Source organism: Rattus rattus, chromosome 2 (assembly GCF_011064425.1).
Source record: "Rattus rattus isolate New Zealand chromosome 2, Rrattus_CSIRO_v1, whole genome shotgun sequence".
NCBI lineage: Eukaryota > Metazoa > Chordata > Mammalia > Rodentia > Muridae > Rattus > Rattus rattus.
Window position 1 is genome coordinate 67,800,812 of NC_046155.1, and position 22,549 is coordinate 67,823,360.

At 45.2% G+C, this 22,549-nt stretch overlaps 1 protein-coding gene across 1 annotated transcript in view; it reads left to right on the top strand.

Moving 5' to 3' along the window:
* The first annotated feature begins 377 nt into the window (after positions 1-377).
* Adam12 (ADAM metallopeptidase domain 12) overlaps positions 378-22,549 on the top strand; it is a 190,044-nt gene continuing 167,872 nt past the window's right edge. Inside the window, exon 1 of the mRNA XM_032895048.1 lies at positions 378-624. Coding sequence (XP_032750939.1) covers positions 378-624 — 247 coding nt within the window. The remainder of the gene's footprint in view (positions 625-22,549) is intronic.

The window sequence follows — 22,549 nt, forward strand, 5'->3', positions numbered from 1 at the left end:
TTGTAATATTTTGGTTTCTGTTGCTTTGTTTTCCTGGCATTGTGGTGGCATCAGGATTATTCAGCAGGTCCCTAGGAAGAAAGCAGGAGTGGGCAGACAAAGATGATACAGCTCTGTCAACACCAGCCACCTTTCCCTCAGTCAGTGCCTTCCTGAGTCCTGTCTTATTATTTATACAGGCTAGTGATTCTCAAGCTCAGACCCAACTGATCTGATGTGACTGACATGTACATTGTGAATCAGTGGTCCAGAGGAAGCCAGAGACTCCCTGCTTTCAAGGAACCTCTGTAAAGGGTAGATGCTGCTGGCCCATGCTCTGAATAAGAAAGAGCTCTCTGTATAGATAGCATGTCACCTAAAAGGCAGATGGACAGCCCATGAGGGAGCTGAGCAAAGGGATTAAGAAAGGGCTTGAAGGTGTCAAAGACGATCGTGATGGTGGTGGAAGCAGTGGTGGCGGCGGTGGTGATGACAGAGACAAGAAAGATGATGATGGAGGCAATGGTGGAGATGGTGATGAAGATGATAGTGATGGAAATGGTGGCTATGGTGATGATGGTAGGGATTATGGGAATGATGGCAACTGCAGTGGTAATAGTTATGGCTGTGATAGCAGTAATAGAGGTAATAGCAACAATGGCAATGATAATAGATATAATGGTGGTGATGGTGGAGATAATAACACTGATGAAGATAATGGTGGGGATTATGGAAACAATGATGGTAGATGGTGATGTTGGAAATAGTGGTTGTATTAGGTATAATTAATTGCTAATGGTAGCAGTGGTGATAATGGTGGTGGTGACGACAGTAATTCTGATACTATAGTGGTAGTGCTAATTGTCATGGTGACAGTAATGATGATGGTGATCGCAATGGTGATAATAATGGTAACCATGGCAATGGTGGTAGGTGGGGGAAGTGACAGAAATCATGGTGTTGGTGATGGCGATTATCTTTTGTGATAGTGAAGAACATTTATCTTCATAAGAAGGTCGTTGTTGACACAGCTGTAAAATCAGAGTGATTTTTAGAGACTAAGCAAAGTAGCAGAGCAGATAGAGACACATTGCCCGGCAGTTGTCCCCACAGGAATGTTACACAGTTCTCCCATTAGCCTGCTTCCCTCAGCAATCGAGTTAGCTTTATTGTCTCTCTGTTCTGGTACCTGAGAAACAGTCTAGACCCTGGTGACCCCTCAGCAAGTATGGGCTTCCCTTTTTCCTTACTTAGACATTCTAACACACCAGGTCTCCTCAGTGATCTTCTCATTTAATCTTCACATAGCTTTGGGCATGGGTAGGGTTATCAGTCTCTGTTTAAAGGGAGAGAGAGTAAGGTTATTTGATTGGTTAGGGCACAACCAGAAACTCAGCCACTGTATTCAAAACCCTAAAGCCTCTCCTCCATGTCATCCCAGTCTTGGGCTGAGGACAGAAGGGTCTGTGATGGTGCAGCTACCTGATGGGCAAGAGGCCTTTACCGTTGACTGAGTGGTCTGTAGAGAGGACACCCTGACAGATAAGCACTGTACTCACTAGGCCCTCCAAGCCCACCTTGTCCTCTTATTCCTGTTACTGTCCCTTTAACTCTGCGTCCTTCCCCATAGTCCTGCCTGCATCATGGAGAGCTTACCCAGGCAGACATAGAGGGTGAAATAGCACCAGCCTGAGAATGGTACAGCTCCTGTTTCTTCATGAAGCCGTCATCTTTAAACCATCTGTGACATGTGTAGAGAATATGGTCCCCACTTGCCTGGGCTGTCTGTGCCAGCTCCACAGCTGTCTTCAGCAGGATGTCTCTCTGACGCCTTCCAGGACTGCCAGGGCTAAACCCCAGGTATGCATTTCATGTTACTGGGTAACTTCCATTGCACATCCATTGTGTTCTGCAAGGCTGCAACTTTGGTCCATCTGACTGGTGGGTGGAGATTCCTGTGCAGCTGTTTCCCACGTCCTACTGGGGCAGTAAGGAAGTAGTAGCTATACCATACTGCAACACTGCAAGGAGGTCAGACAGTAGTGTTATTCCCGGTCATGTGCTTGAAGTCTTTGGTGATAAAGGCTGAACTTGGTATATGCTGAAAGAATTGATGGCATCATGCTGACGGATAGCACCAGGCAACTTGGCTTTGGTACATGCTTTGGTCTCCCCTCGTTATCTAGTCCAAGTACATTCTTGCTAATATTCCATGTGTTACATATTCAACCTAGCTGCCTCCAACTATGCAAGGAAGTCTGACTTCCCACTGAGGCTTGAAAGCAAACCAATATTCCAAAGCTTTGGGCAAGGTCATACAAAGTCACAGATCGCTTTGTCCTGATCTCACACTAATTTGTTGTGTGACCTTGGGAAACTCTCTTTCCCTCAGTTCATTCATTTATTCACCTGTAAAATTGAAGAAACCTCTAACGCTCACTTGGGTTTGACACTAGGACTTGACAGATCATAGTTTCCAAGCAGTCAGATTCCTTTCTCATTATTTCTCTTTCACCCCATGCTCTGTAATGGATACGATGGGTTGTATAACACATAAATGATTCTTTAACGGATGAGTTCCGGTCTCATCCACCTTTCCCAGGAGGTATGGACAAGATGGACAAAATAGTCTGGAATGATCATCACTTCAGGGAAGCACTCACACCACAGCCACTAAGAAATGGCTCTGAAAAACCCACGGAATTCTGAAACTCTAAAAAATGGGCATCGAACCCTGGCACATGTACCCTTTTCTGGGGGGCATTGCCATGTTAACGTTTGTGGGAGCACAAACTTTGACAACCACTTTGGAAATCAATTTGGTAGTTTCTCAGAAAACTGGTTCTACCTCAAGACCCAGCTATACCATTCTTGAGTATAGACCCAAAAGATTCTCTACCCTCCCCAAAGGGCACTTGCTCCACTGTTTTCATATTAGCTTTGTGTGTAATAGCTGTCCATCTGAACTTACCAGTGTGGAAAACGCAGCTGACAGTATGGTTCAGGTTTGGTGCTACTCGATGCAGTGCAGCCCCTATGACTGGTCTCTCCTGCTGTGATGCCTGCCTGGGGTTGTCCTTGTGAGAATGGCACTGTGGGTGTTCAGAGCCAGGGTGAATGAGACAGGAAAAGCAGGAAGCAGAGGAGCTCAGGGGGCTACATGCTGTTGTTCTCCAGGAAAGTCAAAAAACTAAAGGCTGTGGTGTTGTGGGAGGATGCAAAGGAGTCTCACAATTGTGGGGTATGGTGGTGGGTACTGTGTCCCCCCAGCCTTCCTGAGAGTGAGGAGGCTGCTTCCACACATCTCCTCCTTCTCCCCACTGGCCACCTACTTTTCCAGAAAAGCTCCATTTGGATCAGTATATAAGTTGCTCCTGGCTCTAGGAAGCTAGACAGGGTCTCTGTGAAAGGGTGTGGCCAGATGTTGGACACACATCCAGGTGTGTCTTTTCTCTTTTAATAGGTTTTACTCTTGGGCACAATCCAGCCTGAGCCTACAGAGCTGTCTCTCCCATGGAAGAGCTAAACATGGGACTTCCCTGACCTGTAAAGGCCACTGGAAAGAAGAAGAGGAGGAAAGTACCCCAGGCACCCCAGGCAGGCCTCAGGCTTTTCCACATCAGTGTTCTGTGCATTACAGGAGCCCTGGACAGTCCCACTAAAGACCCACCATGTGTTGCTCTTCCTCATATGCAACAAGGGTCTGGGTGTTTGGAGCCCTGTGGCCATACTTGGAGTGTGGGCCAATGAGACACTGTGAGAACATGTTGCCAGGTTGGAATCCAAGCTCTGTGATCTGCTTGGCCCTGGGCTGACGTCTGGCTTTGAGGAAGTTGCCATTCCCATCTATAAAATTGAACCCTATCCCCAAGGAATGCTGTAAAGGCGCTAGCTGCTGGAGAACAGGGATAGACACATCAACATTGGCCTCACACAGGGCAGGTCCTCATGCTTACATAGCAAGCATTTGACTGACAGAGCCATTGTCCTTGTCCCCCAAATTATAGATACCTCATAGGCTCTCAGCCCGTCCAACCAAGGTCACTCCATGTAGAAGGCCATTCGTCATTTTACTGCCTGTGATGTGTACAGCACAGGCTGGACACCAAGACAAGCTCCTCGGAGAAGCAGCACCCAACCCCAGTTAGTGCTTGTCTCAGCCTTTCCCTCAGCTGATGAGAGTGAGCAGGAGAAAAAAAAAATGTGACAGGCAGAAGCTGAAAGAGGGGAAGAAACAGCATACCTCTTTGGAATCAAATTTGAACCTCAGTCAGTGTACTGTTCTTTAGACTTATTAAGAGAGCAAGAATTGAGATTAAACTGCACCCGGTTATTTAGAGCTCTGCTTTATTATAAGCACAACCCCCACCCCACCCCCGCACTGCATCCTATCTGGATGCATTCGTGAAAACTCACAAACCATAAATGGAAAGGGAAATGATGGAGCAAATGCAGAATCTTTTCTGTTTGAATAAAGCAAAGTGTTTGTAGCAGAGCAGTTGGCAGAAAGCTGGGCTTTCTAACCCTCTGAGGAACCCAGGGACAATTCGTTGGGATGACAAAGCGGCTGACAAAAGCACTTTCCCTCAGCCCACGTGAAAGGAAGGGAATCTCCTCCAGGAAATCTCATTTCTAAAGGGTTGGGGTGTGTATCCAATGACGTCTGAGGTCTCTACAGAGATACAGAAAGGAACGAATGGGTGATGGGGTTGCATACAGACATGGCACCACTGATGCGAGGAGAGTGTGAAATTGTAGGCACACCGCCCCACCCGCCATCACCAATGTCTCTTGAACACCATCATCTCTGACCTCCTTATACTTAGAAAATAAGCTAGAAATGAGGACAAGGGCCCTATATGGAATCATTGGGGGACTCTATGGGCTGGGGTGACTATCAGGTCCACTAATGAATACTTGGTGTGTGTTGTCTGTTACTCATGGGTCAGGTTGGCTTCTGGAAAGCCGGGCAAGCTGCTCTCCTACTGGGTGCAAGAGACAGCCCTGTGGTTGCCGTTCACCTGGGTCAGAGGCTCTGATCTGGATCTTCTTCCAGCAATGTCCCTGGGGTGGGCACTGGCCTTGTCACCGCTATTCAGGTGAAAACCACCCTCACAGAGAAGCTAAAAGGCCTGAGCAGAAAACATCTGGAAACAGAGGCATGTTCAATCTGCCAACTCATTGTGTGGACGGTCACAAAAGCTGATCTCCCCAAGCAGAATAAGGTCTCATGAGGGAGAGTTCTGTGCTACAGAGACACTTGGACCTGGCCTCTTTCTAAACACAAGTTCTCTGTAACAGCCTGAAATGTGTCCATGAGCTCTTTGACTGAGAGTACCAGCGCTCATGTTCCATGTAACACGTGAGCAGTAACCCTGCTTAAAGGGGCTGTACTGCACTGCCAAGAATCCCCAGCGATAGCCATCTAGGTTAGGAACTTCAGTTGGACCATAGGTGGCCCTGGACAGGATGGTTTCTGGGGATATTTGGTTCTAAGGGTCTATGACAGTCAGTGACTCACAGCAATGTCACGTCAAGAAATTGGAAGATGCTGCCAGTTTTGACCAGACAGCCTTGGATCTAAGCTTTAACACAGTACCTGCTTGTTCTGTGGGGAGAATGAAGATGGTCTGATCTCCAGGGATAAGCAGGATTCCAGTTCTCTTGAATTTTAGATCTGCCTCTCCTCCTCCCACCATTTCTGTGTTGGTTACAGTTGATAGCATCTGCTGGCCAAGTTCTCTCTTCTTCACTGAGAAAGGAAAGGTATGGAGAGTTGATTACAAGCGTGTTAACTGTGTCCACATGTAAAGACATTACAAAATGCGTGGGTAACTGGTACGTGTGAAAACCATCCCTCCCTTTGGAGCAGCCTCAGCATCTCCACATCTCCACAGATCTCTTAGGCATGAGAATGCTCCATCATGATGTCATCATGACTGTGTCCTCTTTTAAAATGTTTCTGCATGGTGCTCTAAATTCTACTTTGTCAATGCCTGAGAAAGAGTCCATCAAATAATGCCATCGGTTGGAGTCTTTCCTCCTTTTCCTGGGTGTCTGGGTAAGCCGTCTTTAGAAGATACATTGTACAGAGATGAGCATCTTGGTACCCAGGCCTCATTGGACCACTCTATGTTTCCTCAGTGAGAACCACGGGAAGCTTGGCAGGACTTGGGAACATTTATGCTCTGCATATATTTTTAACGAGTTTCTTTCCAAGGGGTCGTGTGAGCATCTAAGTGTCACTGCTGCATGGAGAGATCTCATCTTTACCTCAAGGGAAGGTTTTAAAGTATGCTTTGCCAGTGTCTAGATCTATCCGGCCTTCTGGAGATGTGCAATCTTCTGACACAAGGCACTGACCATAGTTAGAGACTAACTTTCTGTGAGAAACAGGAAATGCCTGAGAAGGGCTTATCGTTGCCAGAGGTGGTCTGCATGCTACCACTCGAGTCTGGGTGGAAGGCTCCTCTGTCACAAGCTAGCTGTGGATAAGGCTTCAGAGCCGCTCCACAAGCAGAGCCTTGGTAGCTTTGGAGCAGGTAACTCTGACTGCCAGAGTCCTAGTTCTGATGAGTACATTCAAGGTCAGTTTCTAGGAATGATCCAATTCTTATGTTATCTATAAACACACTTCTTTTTCATTTGCTCAGCGTTATCTGATAGTAACAGAAAGAAAAACTATTTTCAAAACATTATTCAGGTGAAATGAATGTATGTGCCTGTCATATCGACAGGTTAGCTGGTACCCTGAGAGAAACGATGCCTTGTAGGCAATTGCAGCTTATCTATTTCCCTGCTGTACTATTGTCTTGGCCTAAGGTCGTTAAGCTATGGGTATCCACTAAGATGTTACAGTGTTGCAATAACACGATTGGCTTTAACGGACACCCATTTTCCCCCATAAAATGTGGACGTTTTACAGCTCTGCCCATCTTTAAAATGAAGATGAGGTTAAAGATCACTGGTACACAGAGCTAAGGAGATGAACTCATGTCCAGATTAGCAAGTGTGCCCTGCTCTGACTGGCTATGAAGAGGAACAGTCTAAGGACTGAAGTGATGTGGCTGCTATGGGACAGGTCATTCAGAGCTAAGCCTCTCAAACGAGGTCACCAGGACATTCCTGCAATCAAGCTGCAATCCCAAAGGTCACACAAGTCTGGTCCGTCCAGAGTAATCAGTCTTTCACCCTGTATCGACAGTTCATGTATGTTTTTATTCTTTTTTGCATTCATGAGCCTCCTCCAAACAGCTTGAGCCACATGGACTCTATGACCAACATTCCCAGGCCTGGCTGAGCACCTGCATCTCATCTCCTTTACCTGGAAATTGGGGTGACCCTACCGTGCAGGGTTGAGGAGACCGGGCACAAGGTGAGGCACAAAGCAGCTGAGCAGCTGAGTGGAGTCATTGATGAACACCTCTGTCGCAAAGGTCTAACCCACGGGCTTTTACTCTTAGTCCCCAAACACCTGTACAGATCTCAGTCCAGAAGATACCTTTCCCTCCAAAAGCCCTGTGAGAAATGGCACAGAATGGTGTGCGTTGCCTCTGAGGATTCGTTCTGGGTTCACTTTATGTCAATCACACTGGATAAGGAAGTCGCCTTTGAACCACGACGACAGAGAGCAGCCACCAATCCCATGCTTTTGGGGATGGACAGTGAATGAGGCAGCCTCCATTGCCCAGTGGTCTTCCTGAAACCCTTCCCACAACCTGTTTCTTAGCTCTTTCAGAGTGGGAACATGTTCTCCTCTAAACCTTTCATCTTATAGGCCGAGAGAGGAGGAGTCTCGAAGGTACCCACAGCGTATCCCTAATTAGTTTAGATTCTACCTCGAAAACTGAATGCTTTTCAACCCATTGTAAACCCTACAACCTCTCCTATTTCCTAGTTCTGTGACCTTGACCCAAGCCTCCACTTGCCCATCTGTAAAATGGGGGCAAAAATACCTACCCTGGTGAGTGGTGGCAGAGGTAGGTAGATGACGTTGGGCGACTGTCCTTTCTGTCCAGGCTCTCCTGAGATGGTCCAATATTGCCAGGACAAGCATTATAACAGTGTCTTCATTTGCTCTCAAAAGTATCCCAGTGCCTGTGGGGACCGCCTAAACATACAGAGTACAGATACCAAATAATGACATATAAATGTTAGCTTTGGACAATGGTAATTAATGATCATGTTGGAACATCATTGCTGTTCCTAGTCCAGTTTAATGAACACCAAAAAAACACCAAAAGTTTTCATTTTTCCTATTATAAAACATTGTAGTTTACATGGTTTTTTTTTTAAGAGTGTGGACTCAGAGGGCCGCAGAGATGCCCAGTAGATGAGAAGGCATTGTGTGCTTCGGAGAGCTCGGTTCCTCGCTCCAACCAGGCAGCTCACAACTGCCGGTAACTCCAGCCTCATCGGATCCAGCACCCTCTTCTGGACTCCATGGAGACGCTTTCTCATGCACACAGACACACCAGGCATACTTTTTTAAAAATTAAATATTTCTAAACTATTTAAATATTATAATGCCTGTCCTGGCAATATCATTTAAAGTGTGAATTTTAGATGACACTTCCACTTTCCAGTGACAATTTCATGGACTTGGGCTATTTAAAGTTTGTCATATTTCATATTACAGATTTTTATCATTTTTTTCTATTGTAAATCATGATTTATACAGATAAGAGCATGTGACACAAACAAGTGTCACATTTCCTGTGTCAAATTCATAGAATTAAGTATTTGTGTTTCTTCTTTGTAGGAATCCATGGGACCCATGATTACTTTTCTCACTTCTGAGTAAAGTTTGATTCCTTTTCTTTAATAGGTCACATATTCCTAGGCCACTCATTTGGGAAATAAAGCACAATCTTTGCTAGTTGTTATAAAGTGAATCCACCTTCTGCCAGCATTCTCAGCTGTATGATGTGCTCACCCAGGGTCACCCGCTACATAAAGCTTCCTAGGTGCCAGGATTTGTTTCCTAGAAGCCTAGACTCTTGAATACTGAGTGCTACTACAAGGAGAAACAGGAACTGACTTCTGTCCTGTGGAACCTTTGACCATCATAGGAAAGAGGCACCAAGGGCTAGAGGCTGGCTGTGTATCTGGGAGAGGCACCCAAAGCCTCTTGAGTATCTCCAGGCTCATCTTTCATAATATGGAATGTTCTATTTAGCTCTGACATAGCATCCTTTAGCCTTCTGCTGGGATTACCCTAGCATCCTGGCTGAATTCCATCCAAGAAACAGGCTACCTCCCTGACCCACCAAGCCTTTGTGATATATGTCCAGCATTCCCAGTGGCCAAAAGCATGGGCGTCATTAATAAAGGACAGGTCTGCGGATACACTGGAGGCTGTGTGACACATTTTAAAGTGGTGGGAACAGATTTATAGCCTCAGAGTGTCCTCCTCTTCCTGGAGTTACTCAGGCCCAACAGCTCCATGAACCTGGAACAAAAGGTCTATCCTGAGGGAGGGTGATTTATGGAGAAGGCACTGATGGAATACATCTTGTTAGAGGCGAAACTGTTAGAGGTGAAACTGAGAGCTTTTGAGCTTAAAACTTCTCAACAGTTGGGAAACAAATGGCAGTGTCCCCCCACCCCACCCCCACTCTTTCCCTCTAAGCTGACCTGTGCCTGTCTAGGGGTGGCTTAAGTCTTTGTGGGAGTTCTTTTAAGTCCAGAGAGACATGCATGATGCAGGGAGGGCCGGGGTTGTCCTTACTAGGCACTGTCTTCCTGGCCTTCATAGAGATCTCCATGTCCTAGGCCTGAGCCAAGACTGAGACTTTAAGAGGAGCAAGGCCAGCAAGCTTGTTCTGGATAGTGTGCCAATCTGGGGATGTCACCATCCTTGATTCTAGAGGTATAAAAACTCTCAGACACAAAGCACAGCAGCAGAGAAACCTCAAACCCAGCAAACAAGAGCACTCAGAATCAGCAATTGGACAAAGGCTTTTACCGGGGCAATGGGGCACACATGCACAGAGGAAAAGACCCTCCCCAAATCAGAGGGAGGACTTGGGAAGCCAAACAATCCAGTCTTTTCTCAATGGCTGGATATTTTGGTTTGGTTTGGTTTTTAAGTTTCTTCCTCCCTAAATTTAGAGTTGGTCAATGTAGACACACAGGATAGTTGATTTGCCCACAACTGTTATGTAGCATGTCGTAATCCTGTTTGGAACTTGTTGAGCCAGTCCATCAGCAGGGGCCCTAATGACTGGAGGAAAAAATGTACAAGGCTTTTGTTTTAAGCTGCCAGGCTTTTGTCTCCTGTCAAGAGAGTAAGAAAGAAGCCGGTCATCTTGGAAGTTCACTTACTTAGCCATGACTCCAGTCTCTGTCTGTCTGTCTAGCAGGGAGTCTGTCTAATTCCTAGTCCCTCACTTGTAATCGCTCAAATAATTTTTATTTTGTTTTATTTTGTTTTTGTGGAATGCATGCTTATATGTGTGTATTCATACATGTGGGGTACACCTGTGTCCAAGTGCATTTGTTTGTGTGTGCAGCTGTGGGCAGCTGTGTATGGAGGCCAGAGAAAAAGCTAGAATGTTATCCTCAGTAGTTCCATCTAGCTCCTTTGAGACAAGGACTCTGACTGGCCTGCAGCTCACCAAGTAGAGTTGGCTGGGCAGCAAGCCCTAGGAATGCTCTTCTCTCTGCTTTTCTCACGGGGATGATAATCATGAGCTACCACAGCCATTTTCAGTGTGGCCTCTGGTGATCTATCGCTGATCCCAGTGCTCTGCACAGCAAGCACTTTGCCAGCTGAGTTGGCCTCCTAGCCCACTCAAGCTCTTTTAGAAGAAGCAGGCTGTAAGCAGATAATGTTAATGCTGCATGCAAAAGCGAGCACACGAAGCAACTAGCCAAGGTCCCAAGGCAGCGGATGCGGGGATGCGGTTATGGCTGCTTCCTTTGGGTGGGGTCACATCTAAGACAATAACACAGATGTCCCCAGAGTGTATAAACCTGAGGGCTTTGGCCAGAAGGTGAGGCCAACTCATGAGCTCTCACCTGTCACAATGTTGATATGTTAGCAGAGAGCATGGCATTCAGCCAACACACATGCACTTTTGTACCATGAACATAGGTTGGGCCCTAGTGAGTCACAGGCACTTTGCTGCTACCTCTGATGCTCTTTCTGGTTTTTGAAAATCTGCTTCCTTTCCATCATGGATTTGAAGCTCTCTTTGAAGTTGAGTCTTCTCTTTGCTCGAGTTCTACCTCTAGCATTCTGGTGGATGCCATTTTCTACTGGACCCTTCAAATATGTTCCTTCCCCCATTCACTGAGGATGGAGTTTCTCCAAATTGTAAGAACTCAGTGTCCCATCATGTGATTCAAGGGACACTGGGATAAGCAGCAGGCTTCTCCAGGCAAGGTTCTGAACAATCTCCCTGATGCTCAAACCCCTACATGGGAGAGATAAAGAAATAATAGGAGTCAGGAAGAGAGGCACGCCCCTTTTACCCGCTTCCTATCTCGCCACCCCTGTGTGCCCAGGGGAGGAACAGAAAAGGACCCTACTTTAGGTCCTATAGCCAAAAACTATCAGTGGCAGAGCTGAATCGGTGCTATGTGAGTGGTAACTTAGTGCCACGAGGTCACTCAGAAAGCCATAGATGTAAGCAGAAAGTTCAGGTACAGTTTTAACTGGCCTGACCAGATAGGTGTGTCTGAAACCATGTCCACAGGAGATTGGGGGTTCAGAGAAAATGGAGGAAAACTACCTGACAAAGGCAGGTGACAGTCCAAAAGACACAGAGAGAAGTATGGGAACCTGGGAGGCTAGCAGAACAGAGCTGGACCCAGGCATTCATCAGGTTAAAAACCTAATGGCTGTTGGTGGGGCCCAGGGTCACAGAGTTGGCTATTCCAGTTCCAAAAATGATGTGTCACGGGACCATCTGCACCAGGAGGGGAGGAGAAGTTCAGAGGTCAATTCTAAGTTGAATTAAGTCACAGTGGAACCCCACAGATGTTCAACTTCAAAACATTTGCTCCTATTAGGGACCCTATTTCTTCATTTCAGAAAAACACAGTGCTGTTTGGTTTTGGTTTAGGGAGTGTGTTTTGGTTTTGTTTTGTTTACAACAACAAAGGCACACAAGTTCAGAGAGTACCAAAATATATGGCTGTGCTGCAGATGGCTCTGGGGGGAAAGGCATCTGTGCCAGAGATGACCTGAGTTCAATACCTGAGAGCCACATAGTGGCTGATCCACTGAGTCTGATGATAATCCTCTTCCACTGCATATAAGAACACACACACACACACACACACACACACACACCCCATGGGGGGAGGGAGTAAGTTTTAAAACAATTTTTAAAGATGTGGTGAACGAGTGAATTACTCGTTTGACTCCAAAACCTTCTCTCAGAAACAGCCAGTGCCCAGTCTCCCCCATCCTCTCTGTGAACATATGAATATGTCTGGTCTGGTGATGATGACAGCAAACATCATAATATGCTTGTGTTGTACCTGCTTAAGTCAGGAACCACTGAAAGTAACCATAAATCGCATCCCGGGACAACACTTTATAACAACCTATAGGCAGGAGTTTTTATCTTTCCCTACACAAAGAAGTGGGGTGGTGGTGATGGAGACACAGAGCTCAGAGGGGAGGGCTGGGAGACCTCAGCCATCTACCACAGGGCCAGTCTTTCCTACCAGTGGTACGCTTCTATGCGGGATGCCATGTGTAGAGTGGGCCCTAATCATGTACCCAACATCTTCTTGGTGACTATGCCAGTTGTTTCTGGTCTTTGCAAAGGGATCAATAGATCACATGATAACATTGGGCTTTTCTTTCTATCGTGTTCCTGTCTTAAGAGTGGTGATGGAACCTTGTTAAGCTTGAGATACACATTGGTCCAAAAACCTTGAGTTTTGAAAGAGGAACCTTCTCTGACTTGCCTGCAGTTTGTCTATGCAGAGTCGAGACAGGAGGCGGCCCCTTTAAGGGATAATCAAGGTGAGAGCTCTTTCCACAGGGGGCTTTCAGGAGTGCAGTTGAAAGGCCCTCCTTGTACCCTGCTCCAGTTCAAATGCTCTGCGCCTGACTGGGGGCTTCTCAGAATATGGATTATTAATCACAACAACAATTAGCTTTAGTCACATGGATAAGCAAGCATAAGAACAAATATCTAGTTTAAACTGGTGGGTAATTTAGGCCTGTTCATATTTCTACACCCAGCAATTATTCCGCAACCACCCTAGAGAAAACGTCGGTGTGTTTCAGTGGGTGGCTTATTCATCTCAATGAGTTGGAAAATTCTAGCATATCATGCTGCAAAATTGTGTGTGTCACAAGTACTGAATTGATTATTAGCTTGTCTTTCCTGCCTGTGCAGACAATCACTTTAGAATCAGTAATGTTTAGGGGTTTGGTTTTGAGACAGCCTCACTCTCTAGCTCAGGATGGCCTATTATCTCTGAAACCTATAGTGTAAAACTGGGTAAAATGAAGTGTGTTCTTTTCAAAGAACAAAGAATGTCCACACCACACTCTCCAAGATGGTATGGTCAGGTGAAAACATATAACCTGTAACATTTTATCATTTAAAATATACTGCCAGACATAATTTTTTATAGACCTGGTCTAACCTTGTACCCACTCTATAGCTGAGGATGGCTTTGGACTTTTTGTCCTTCTGCCTCCACCTCCCAAGTGCTGGGATTATACCTGGTTAATGGGATGGTGGGAATCAAATCCAGGGCTTCATGCATGCTAGGCAAGCACCCTAACAATTCAGTGTGATGGTTTGTATATTTTTGGCCCAGGGAGCGGCACTGTTAAGAAGTGTGGTCTTGTTGGAGTAGGTGTATCACTGTGGGCAAGGGCTTAAGACCCTCACTCTAGCTGCCTAGAAGTCAATCTTCCACTAGCAGCCTTCATATGAAGATGTAGAACTCTCAGTTCCTCCTGCACCATACCTGCCTGGATGCTACCATGCTCCCACTTTGATGATAATGGATTGAACCTCTGAACCTGTAAGCCAGCCCCAATTAAATGTTCTTATAAGACTTGCCTTGGTCATGATGTCTGTTCACAGCAGTAAAACCCTAGCTAAGATCCTGAACAATACCCTTAATAATTTTATATTGAGTAGATTTCTGAGCTTAGTTACTCTACAAAATAATGAGCATTTTCTTCCAAGTGTTTGTTGAGAATCCATTACCTGTTCCACCCTGTGTTGGATACCGCAGGGGAAAATGGCTAAGCCAAGCATGAATTCTGTAAGGCTTGGTGAGCTTTGAAGAGTGAAAGCATGAGACTGGAGGTGATGCTGAAGAAGTTTGGGGTGGGAGAGAGGGCTCAGAGGATAAGGGCACTAACTGCTGTTTCAGGGGACGCAGGTTCGATTCTCAGCACCCACAGCCATCGTTAACTCCAGTTTCAGGGGATCCAATGCCCTCTTTTGACCTCCATGGGTACTGAACACATACATTATACACAGATGTGTATATGTGGGCAAAATACCCATGCATATACAATAAGATGAACCGTTTTTAACTTAAAAAAATTCTCCCACAACTCTGTGACTATAGTAAAAAACACTGGCTTGTCAAGCGTAGAAGGGGGAGGTTTGTGGTATATGAATTACATCTCAATAATGCCATAAGCTCACTCTCATGCTGTATATGTGGAATCTATCAAGAGGCTGATGGGGAAACTGACCTCAAGTTCCAAACACCTATTTCTTCTGTTTAGTGATCACACAAAGAAAGAATCCTGTCCCTACATTTACAACAAAATTGAGAAAAATCAACATAACTGTCATTAAGCTGCTCTCAATTAAGCTCTGAAGGATCTGAGTGCTGGTGTTGAAGAGGGTACTTCAGTCAGTCACTGAAAATGATGAAATTAGATTAGCAAAGCAAGGCTGACATGAGAGACCGTAGAACCCCACAGCAGCCCTATCTTCTGCATATACACAGGAAGAGAGTGAATTGATTCAAGCCTATTTAAAAAAAAACAGAAAGAAAAGAAAAGGCTCAGTCAGTAAAGCATTTGCTGAAAAAGCATGAGAGCCTGAGTCTAGATCCCCAGCCTTCACATGACCTCTCCGGGGTTGGGGAACAGAAGGCTCCCTGGGGCTTCATGCATAGTGAGTCTAGCCAGTCAGTGAGCTCTAGGTTCAGTGAGTGTCTTGGTTAGGGTTTCCATTGCTGTGAAGAGACACCAGGACCAAGGTATCTCTTATAAAGGACATTTAATTGGGGCTGACTTAGTTTCAGAGGTTCAGTCCATTATCATCATGGTGGGAAGCATGGCATCATCCAGGCAGGCATGGTCAGGAGAAGCTGGGAATTCAGCATCTTGTTCCAAAGGCAAACAGGAGAAGACTGGCTTCCATGTGACTAGGAGGAGGGTCTGAAAGTCCACCCCCACAGTGACACTCTTCCTCTAACAAGGCCACCCTTCCTACGAGTGCACTCCCTGGGCTAAGCATAGTCAAACCACCACAGTGAAAGACCTAATGGTGAAGATTGAGGAACTCAGTCCTCACTCATTCCAAGCATTTTGCAAACAAGCTTCTCAAACCAAGGCTGAGAGAAACACTAATCATAGCATAAACCAACTCATTCTAGTATCCTGAGTCTTACTGTAAACCAAAAGCTACATTTGGCAATGTGCATTTATTTTTTTAAAGCTTTTTTATTTATTATATATACATGTTCTGCCTGCACATATGCCTACAGGCCATAAGAGGTCACTAGATCTCATTACAGATGGTTGTGAGCCACCATGTGGTTGCTGGGAATTGAACTCAGGACCTCTGGAAAAGCAGTCAGTGCTCTTAACCGCTGAGCCATCTCTCCAGCCCCCGACAATGCATTTTAACAAAGTAATAGTAGTAGGTTCCTATCATAGCATCTATGAAATTCCAACCCAAGAGCTTTGGACCAGTCTTGCAGTTCCAGAAATAGATTTTTTTCCTCTGGAGCAGGCCTCCAATCCAATCAGAAAGTAGTTGGTTATCCCAATAACATTCACACCACTTTTTCACCAGTGGGCACATCTTGCCTGGGTGGTTGGTATTGTAACTTAGAGAGTTCATAGCTGAGTAAGTTTGTTGGTGAGTTTCTGCCCCCAGAAGCCTGCATATAGCACCTTTCCAGCACTATGAAAGCCAGTTGACAGGGAGAAAGCTCCAAGCTCAGTTCCACTTGATCTCTCTATGTCCTACATGTGCGGTCTACAGTATGTGGGGCATCATATTCCTCAGTGGGGTAGCCACTGTTAAGTTGGTCTTGCTCAAGTAAATAACCCCACAGCCATGCTCCTAATTAAGTGCAGAGGGCACAGAACCAAAAGGCATGAGTAAGAGCGATAGAACGATTTGTTGGGAAGAAGGAGTTTGGTGGGTACGGAATATGACAAATCTCTCTCTCTCTCTCTCTCTCTCTCTCTCTCTCTCTCTCTCTCTCTGTGTGTGTGTGTGTGTGTGTGTGTGTGTGTGTGTGTGTGTGTTGTGAAAGAATACATATAAAAAGTAATATGGAGAGACTGGGAAAATTACTAAATAAGAACAATAAATTGTTTGAAATTGCCATAACAAAATATAACACTGTATGCTGTATGCCTATGATGTGTGTGTGTGTGTAAGTGGGTGTATGTGTACACATGCACATGTATTTGCATCTACCTGGGTGCACATGTATGTGCAGTCTAGCTAGCCAGCTTCCCCAGGCCTGCCTTGTATCTGCATCTGCGTGTTGGGATTGCAGGTAGCTGGCATTCCTCCTGGGCACTGACTTGGATTCTGGGGATCCAGAAGATAAAATAAGCTATGCACTTTATCCACTGAACCATCTCCCTAGGCTACCCCCAAATATGTTCTTAATGATCTCTTCCTGGAATCCCCTGTGTCTTGTAACCTGCATGAGTGTCACCAGATGTTTCCCTTACCAACCTTCCCAAAGACCTCTTGAGCAGCTGCTGGCAGAGCACAGCTGGTGTAGACGGGTGACTGTGGTGCTGTGTTCTCACCGTTTCACGCTCTACAGCTTGTCCAGTAGGATTGCTATGTGTTTCACTGTTAAGGTGTGACAGAGACTCTTGTTACAGATATTAGAGTGGATCCTGGCACATTTTTCCATGACAACAGGACACCAGGGTTTATTCTCTCTTAGCCATGTGTTTATAAAGTTTAAAAACCAGTCCTTAAGAGCAGGAAGGAGTGGCATTGTGTTGGTCCATTGTTACACATTTTCATCTATTCGAAACAGTTTATAGATCCAGCAGATTTTACAGCAGTGTCACAAGAATGTATACCGAAAGGTACCGTACAATAAAGATTTCATAAGCTGTATATCTGTCACCCATCTTTAGCAAGGCCTGAACCATCTACATTTTCTGGAAGTATGCTTGAGAAGCAATTAATGGATGAACAATGTGCCTCTAGGCTGATAGCTACTGGTTCTCTGCCCAAATTCTCCACCGTGACTTGACAGCCTCTTCCTGCCTCTACAATTCTGGTTTGCATTGCTCTCTCACCAGCTGCCATTCTGACAGCAGTATAATAAGTAATAGGAAAGTTCCATTAATCCTCGAAAAGAAATGTTCTGTCACTGGATGATTTTTAGAGAGTATTCCTGTGACAAGAAGTAGGAGCATAATTGAGAGAAAGCTCCATTTGTAGAGACAAGAGGACATGATCACTGAGAAAGTCGGGGGTGGGGGGATTGAGAGAAGAGAATTTCCACTCTCTTCCAACCTGCCCACCAGGAATTTCTGTGGGAGATAAATCAGGAGAGGCCATGTTGCCACTGAGCCTTTCGTAGCCTTTCCTTGCAATAAGGACCTTTGAACCAAGTACCTCAGATGGTTCTGGCTTTGCTGTCTCTCCCTGCTAAGAGCCTTTGTTCTCTTCTGCCCATATTTTGTAGTGTCAGTTTGGTCCCGCAGAAGAATATCTACTTATCCAAATGGTCAATCATCTAGCATCAAATAGCAAATAGAAAACCTAATTCCATCTATTTCTCCTTACATACAGACAAATGGTGGTGCGGCATGTCTATTCTGCACTTTGGACATTTGCTCTTGAATGTCATTGCACCTGAGCTTCAAGAACACCCATCTGAGCAAGACTGAGTGCTTGTGATGTACACACAGTTGCTTCAGCCTGAGCATCACCATGGGTAGTCTAACCATAGGTTGCCATGGCCACCACGGGATGGTAGCAGCATCCCTGGCCTCTACCAACAGTCCATCATCCAGATTGTGAAAAACAAAGTGTCTCCAGATATTGCCAGTGTCCTCCCCAATCCCCCCCCCCACACACACACAGGGAACAGAAATCAACTGCAGTTGAAAACCACTGATTTAAAATCAGGAATGTCAAGGGCAGTGTCTCCAAATTTCCCAGGATCTCCTTCTCTTTTCTCAGCCAACCGATGGAAGTATGGAGTTCTCCAGAACAGCATGAGTCTCTTATCAAGAAGCACTATGTAAAAATGCAACTCTGTGAATAATAACCAGTTAGCATACGTTATCAAGGGGGAAATCAAATCCGTTAAAATCTGTTCTCCTGGAACGCTAGCTGTCTGCTATTTTCCACTTCTTGTTATGGACATTAAAGCACATAAGGGTTTCTGTATATTTTCATAATCTTATCAACAATTAATTATGGAATTTAATCTGTGATTCCTAAGGGATGCTGATAAGGAGATGAGTGGAGCAAGAATCTGGGAGAACACCACTGTCTGAGTAACAGTTTAAATAAACAGACACAACTATTATCCTTCCTGGTATCAGTGAGGAGTCCACAGTAATGTAAACGCCAAGGATTTTGTGAAATGTCAGCCGTGAGAGTGACTGTGCTTCAGGAAGCAGCTGCTGGGCGAGTTTGTGTAGCTGGAGTGCACGAGGCACCGCCATCCCCTCAGAAACAGAGAGAAGAGCATTAAAGCACATGGACACACATTGAGTACCTTTGAGAAGTTTCTCTTCAGTGAATGACTATTTTAATGTAGTTTCATAGGAGATATCAGGACTCGGTTATAACACTCTTCTAGGACTGGAGAGATGCCTCAGTTCCTAAAAGTAAAGGCTGTTCCTCCAGAAGACCCAAGTTTCTTCTCAGCACCCATGACAGGTAACTCACAAGCACCTTTAACTCAGGCTCCAGGGAATCCTATTTCTGACCTCCACAAATGGTGCACCTAAATTATACGGCACATAAGTATGTGTATATACATATCTACACACATCATATGTATACATGCACGCAAACACACACAGACATACATGCAGTCTGCTCTCACCATTTTGGAACTGGATTACTAATTGATGTGTTCTTCCCTGGAGGAACCTATTTCTCCTGCCCTCAGCACTCCTTAGTTGCCTGTAGCTCTTTGTCTAGAATAATGAGGCTTTCTGAACTTTCACCCATACACTGTTACCATATCTATTGGTATCTTCTTTGTCCAGATCATGTTCAAGCAATTATGTATGTAGCTTCTTTGGCAATTCTAGAAGATATGATCTCATCAAATTCTTTTCCTCTAGCTCTAACACTCATTTCACACAGACACAGACAGACAGACAGAGAGGCAGACAGACAGACACACAGACAGACAGACAGGGAGGCAGACAGACAGACAGACAGACAGACACACACACACACACACACACACACACACACACACACACACACACACACACACACACACACACACACCTCTGAAATAATCCCCGAGCCTTAGGTACAGGAGTTGCATGGTAAATATATCAGTTAAGACTGAGCTCCACATGTCTGCATTTTTGATTGGTTGTGGTTTTATGTAATGGTATCCTTCAGTTACCAAAAGAACTCTCATTGATAAAGGCTGAAAACTGTACTGATCTGTGGGGATGAGGACAAATATTTAGAATGTAGGTTAGGATTATACTGGCTTAGTAGGGCAGAGGCTGCAGGTTCTCCTACAAGACCCATGGCTTTACTAGCTTTGGGTAGCTGGCTTGGCTTCCAGTACCAGGCATGATCTCCCACTTGTCAAGTGGAATTAAGTCCAATTAGAGGGACAAGGTATGTGCCAGTACTACACTCTTGGGTTTCATTGTTTCTAAAGTCAAAAGGACATCACTCTGCTAACATGTTTGGAAACAGGGAGCAGTAAATTCTGCCAGTCCCTCCCTCTCTGTGCTCTTATTCTCCATTTACAGACCACAGAATGTTCATCTAAGGGATTTCCAGTCTGTTCTTCACCCTTTGCTTTCTGTCTGCAGAGAACTGCAAAGTCAGGAAAAGTCAAATCCCCCATCGAAGCACACTTAGAAGTCAAGGCATGACTCTCATGTGTTTCTTCCTTCCAATGTTGCAATCTAACAGATGACCCGATAATTGTCTGGTGTTTAGTCTTAGCAGACACACATAAATGTACTGTAATGTAGAAGGGTCCCCTCCTGACAGCAAGCAGACGGCGTGGTGAATCACACATGATTTGAATGCACGTGTCTTGGAAAGAGGAGACTGTGCGTCTCCTTACGCATGTGATGTTATGATTTACACAATTCCATAGCTGAGTGTGAAGGAGTTGACTTTTCCTTTAATGCTTATGTTTGAAAATGTTTTCAAAAGTGGATTAATGTGTCTCTAAGCTAGGCAGGGGAGTGTCCCTTCACACAGAACTTAATGGGATGCTGCTTTTGGGGGGATTTGGTGGGTCAGCATCTTTGTGTATTAGCCAACACTTTACAAGGATAAGAAAGAAGTCCGTGTCTGTGTATATGTTTTATGGGCAAGTTGTTTTTGTGTTACAGAATGGAGGTGCTTTCTTACAGTCTATTTTCTCCCCGAAATGAAAGCTTAACCGCTTTGGGCAGCAGAGATCACAACAGTAGGCTTAATTTGAGCTTAGTCCAGACTTGGTTTGTTTAGATGCCGCTGAGAAAGATAGACATTTCCCCCAGATACATGAGATGTTTGTGGGAGAGCCATAATACCATTTTCTCACCATAATTTTTAGACTATGATGTGTGCATGCTTTAATGTGGATGAGCATATGAACCAGCAAGCTTTAGAAGAACCGACTCCAGTACCGACGCTGTTTTGTCTAAAACTCTGATCATCTGGTAACCAGACCATCTCAAATTTTAGAAGATATTAACTCAAAAACAATACAATCAAAAGAATTCTGCCAGTGATACTGGTCAGCTGGTCTCAGATGATTGTATAAGGCATGCCCCAGCCCTACTAAAAGAACTTGCGAAGTGTGGAGAGTTATGGGAAGGTTCAGACTCTGAGGTGAACTCTCTCAGCCTGGGCTTTGGCTCTCTGTCCGTAAAACATGGTAGGAGGCGCTACACCTGCGTGGGGGAAGCCACTCTGCCTGGGAAAATTGTTCTATGAGAAAGATAGATCGTATTTGACATGCACATACTGACCTTTGAACTTAAAGAAGTGGTGACAGGTTTGTGGGCTTGATAGATCTCTTTCATTTCAGCTTTACCTCTGTCACCAACGTTGGATGATGTGTTTTGCCATCCTACTAAAATGGGTTGTTGTGATTAATCAAGTTAAACGTTGGGAAAATGAACTTAACATCCTAACTATTTTTTTTTCTATAGAAAGTGAATTCTTTGGATTTTTTTGTTTGTTTTGTTTTAACTTCGTTTTTTATTTATTCATTTTACATTCTATGTACTGCCCTCTCCCAGTCACCCCCTTCCACAATCGTTCCCCTGTACACCCCCCTTCTCCTCTGAGAGGGTGAGGCCCCCTTGGGTATCCTCCCACCCTGGCATATCAAGTCTCTGTAGGACTGGGCACATCCTCTCCCACTGAGGCCGGACAAGGCAGCCCAGCTAGAAGAACATAGCCTATGGACAAGCAACAGCTTTTGGGATAGCCCCTGCTCCAGTTGTTTAGGACCCACATGAAGACTAAGCTGCACATCTGCTACATATGTGCAGAGAGGCCTAGGTCTAGCCTGTGTGTGTTCTTTGGTTGGTGATTCAGTCTCTGAGAGCACCAAGGGTTTAGGTTAGTTGACTTTGTTGGTCTTCCTGTGGAGTTCCTATCCCCTTTGGGACCTGCAATCCTTTCTCCTATTCTTCTGCAGGAGTTCCCAAGCTGCATCCACTGTTTTGCTGTAGGTGTCTGCATTCATCTGAGTCAGCTGCTAGGTGGAGCCTCTCAGAGGAGAGGCATGCTTGACTTTTGTCAGCAAGCGTAACAGAGTATCATTAATAGTGTCTGGGATTGGTGCTTGTCCATAGGATGGGTCTCAGGTTGGGCTGGTTATTGCTTGGCCATTCCTTCAATCTCTGCCCCATTCCCCATCCCTGTATTTTTTGTAGACAGGATAAATTTTGGGTCAAAAGTACTGTGTGTAGGTTGGTGTTCCTATCACTCCACTGGGGTTCCTACCTGGCTATAGGAGGTGGCCTTTTCAGGTTTCATATTCCCCAATACTGTAAGGCATAGCTAAGGTTACTCAGACTGATTCTTGGGCACCTCTCTTATCCCAGGTCTCTGTTACATCCTAGAGATGCCCTGAACATCCATCTAGCCCCTGTCAGCTTTCCACTCATTCTCATGGCCATCTG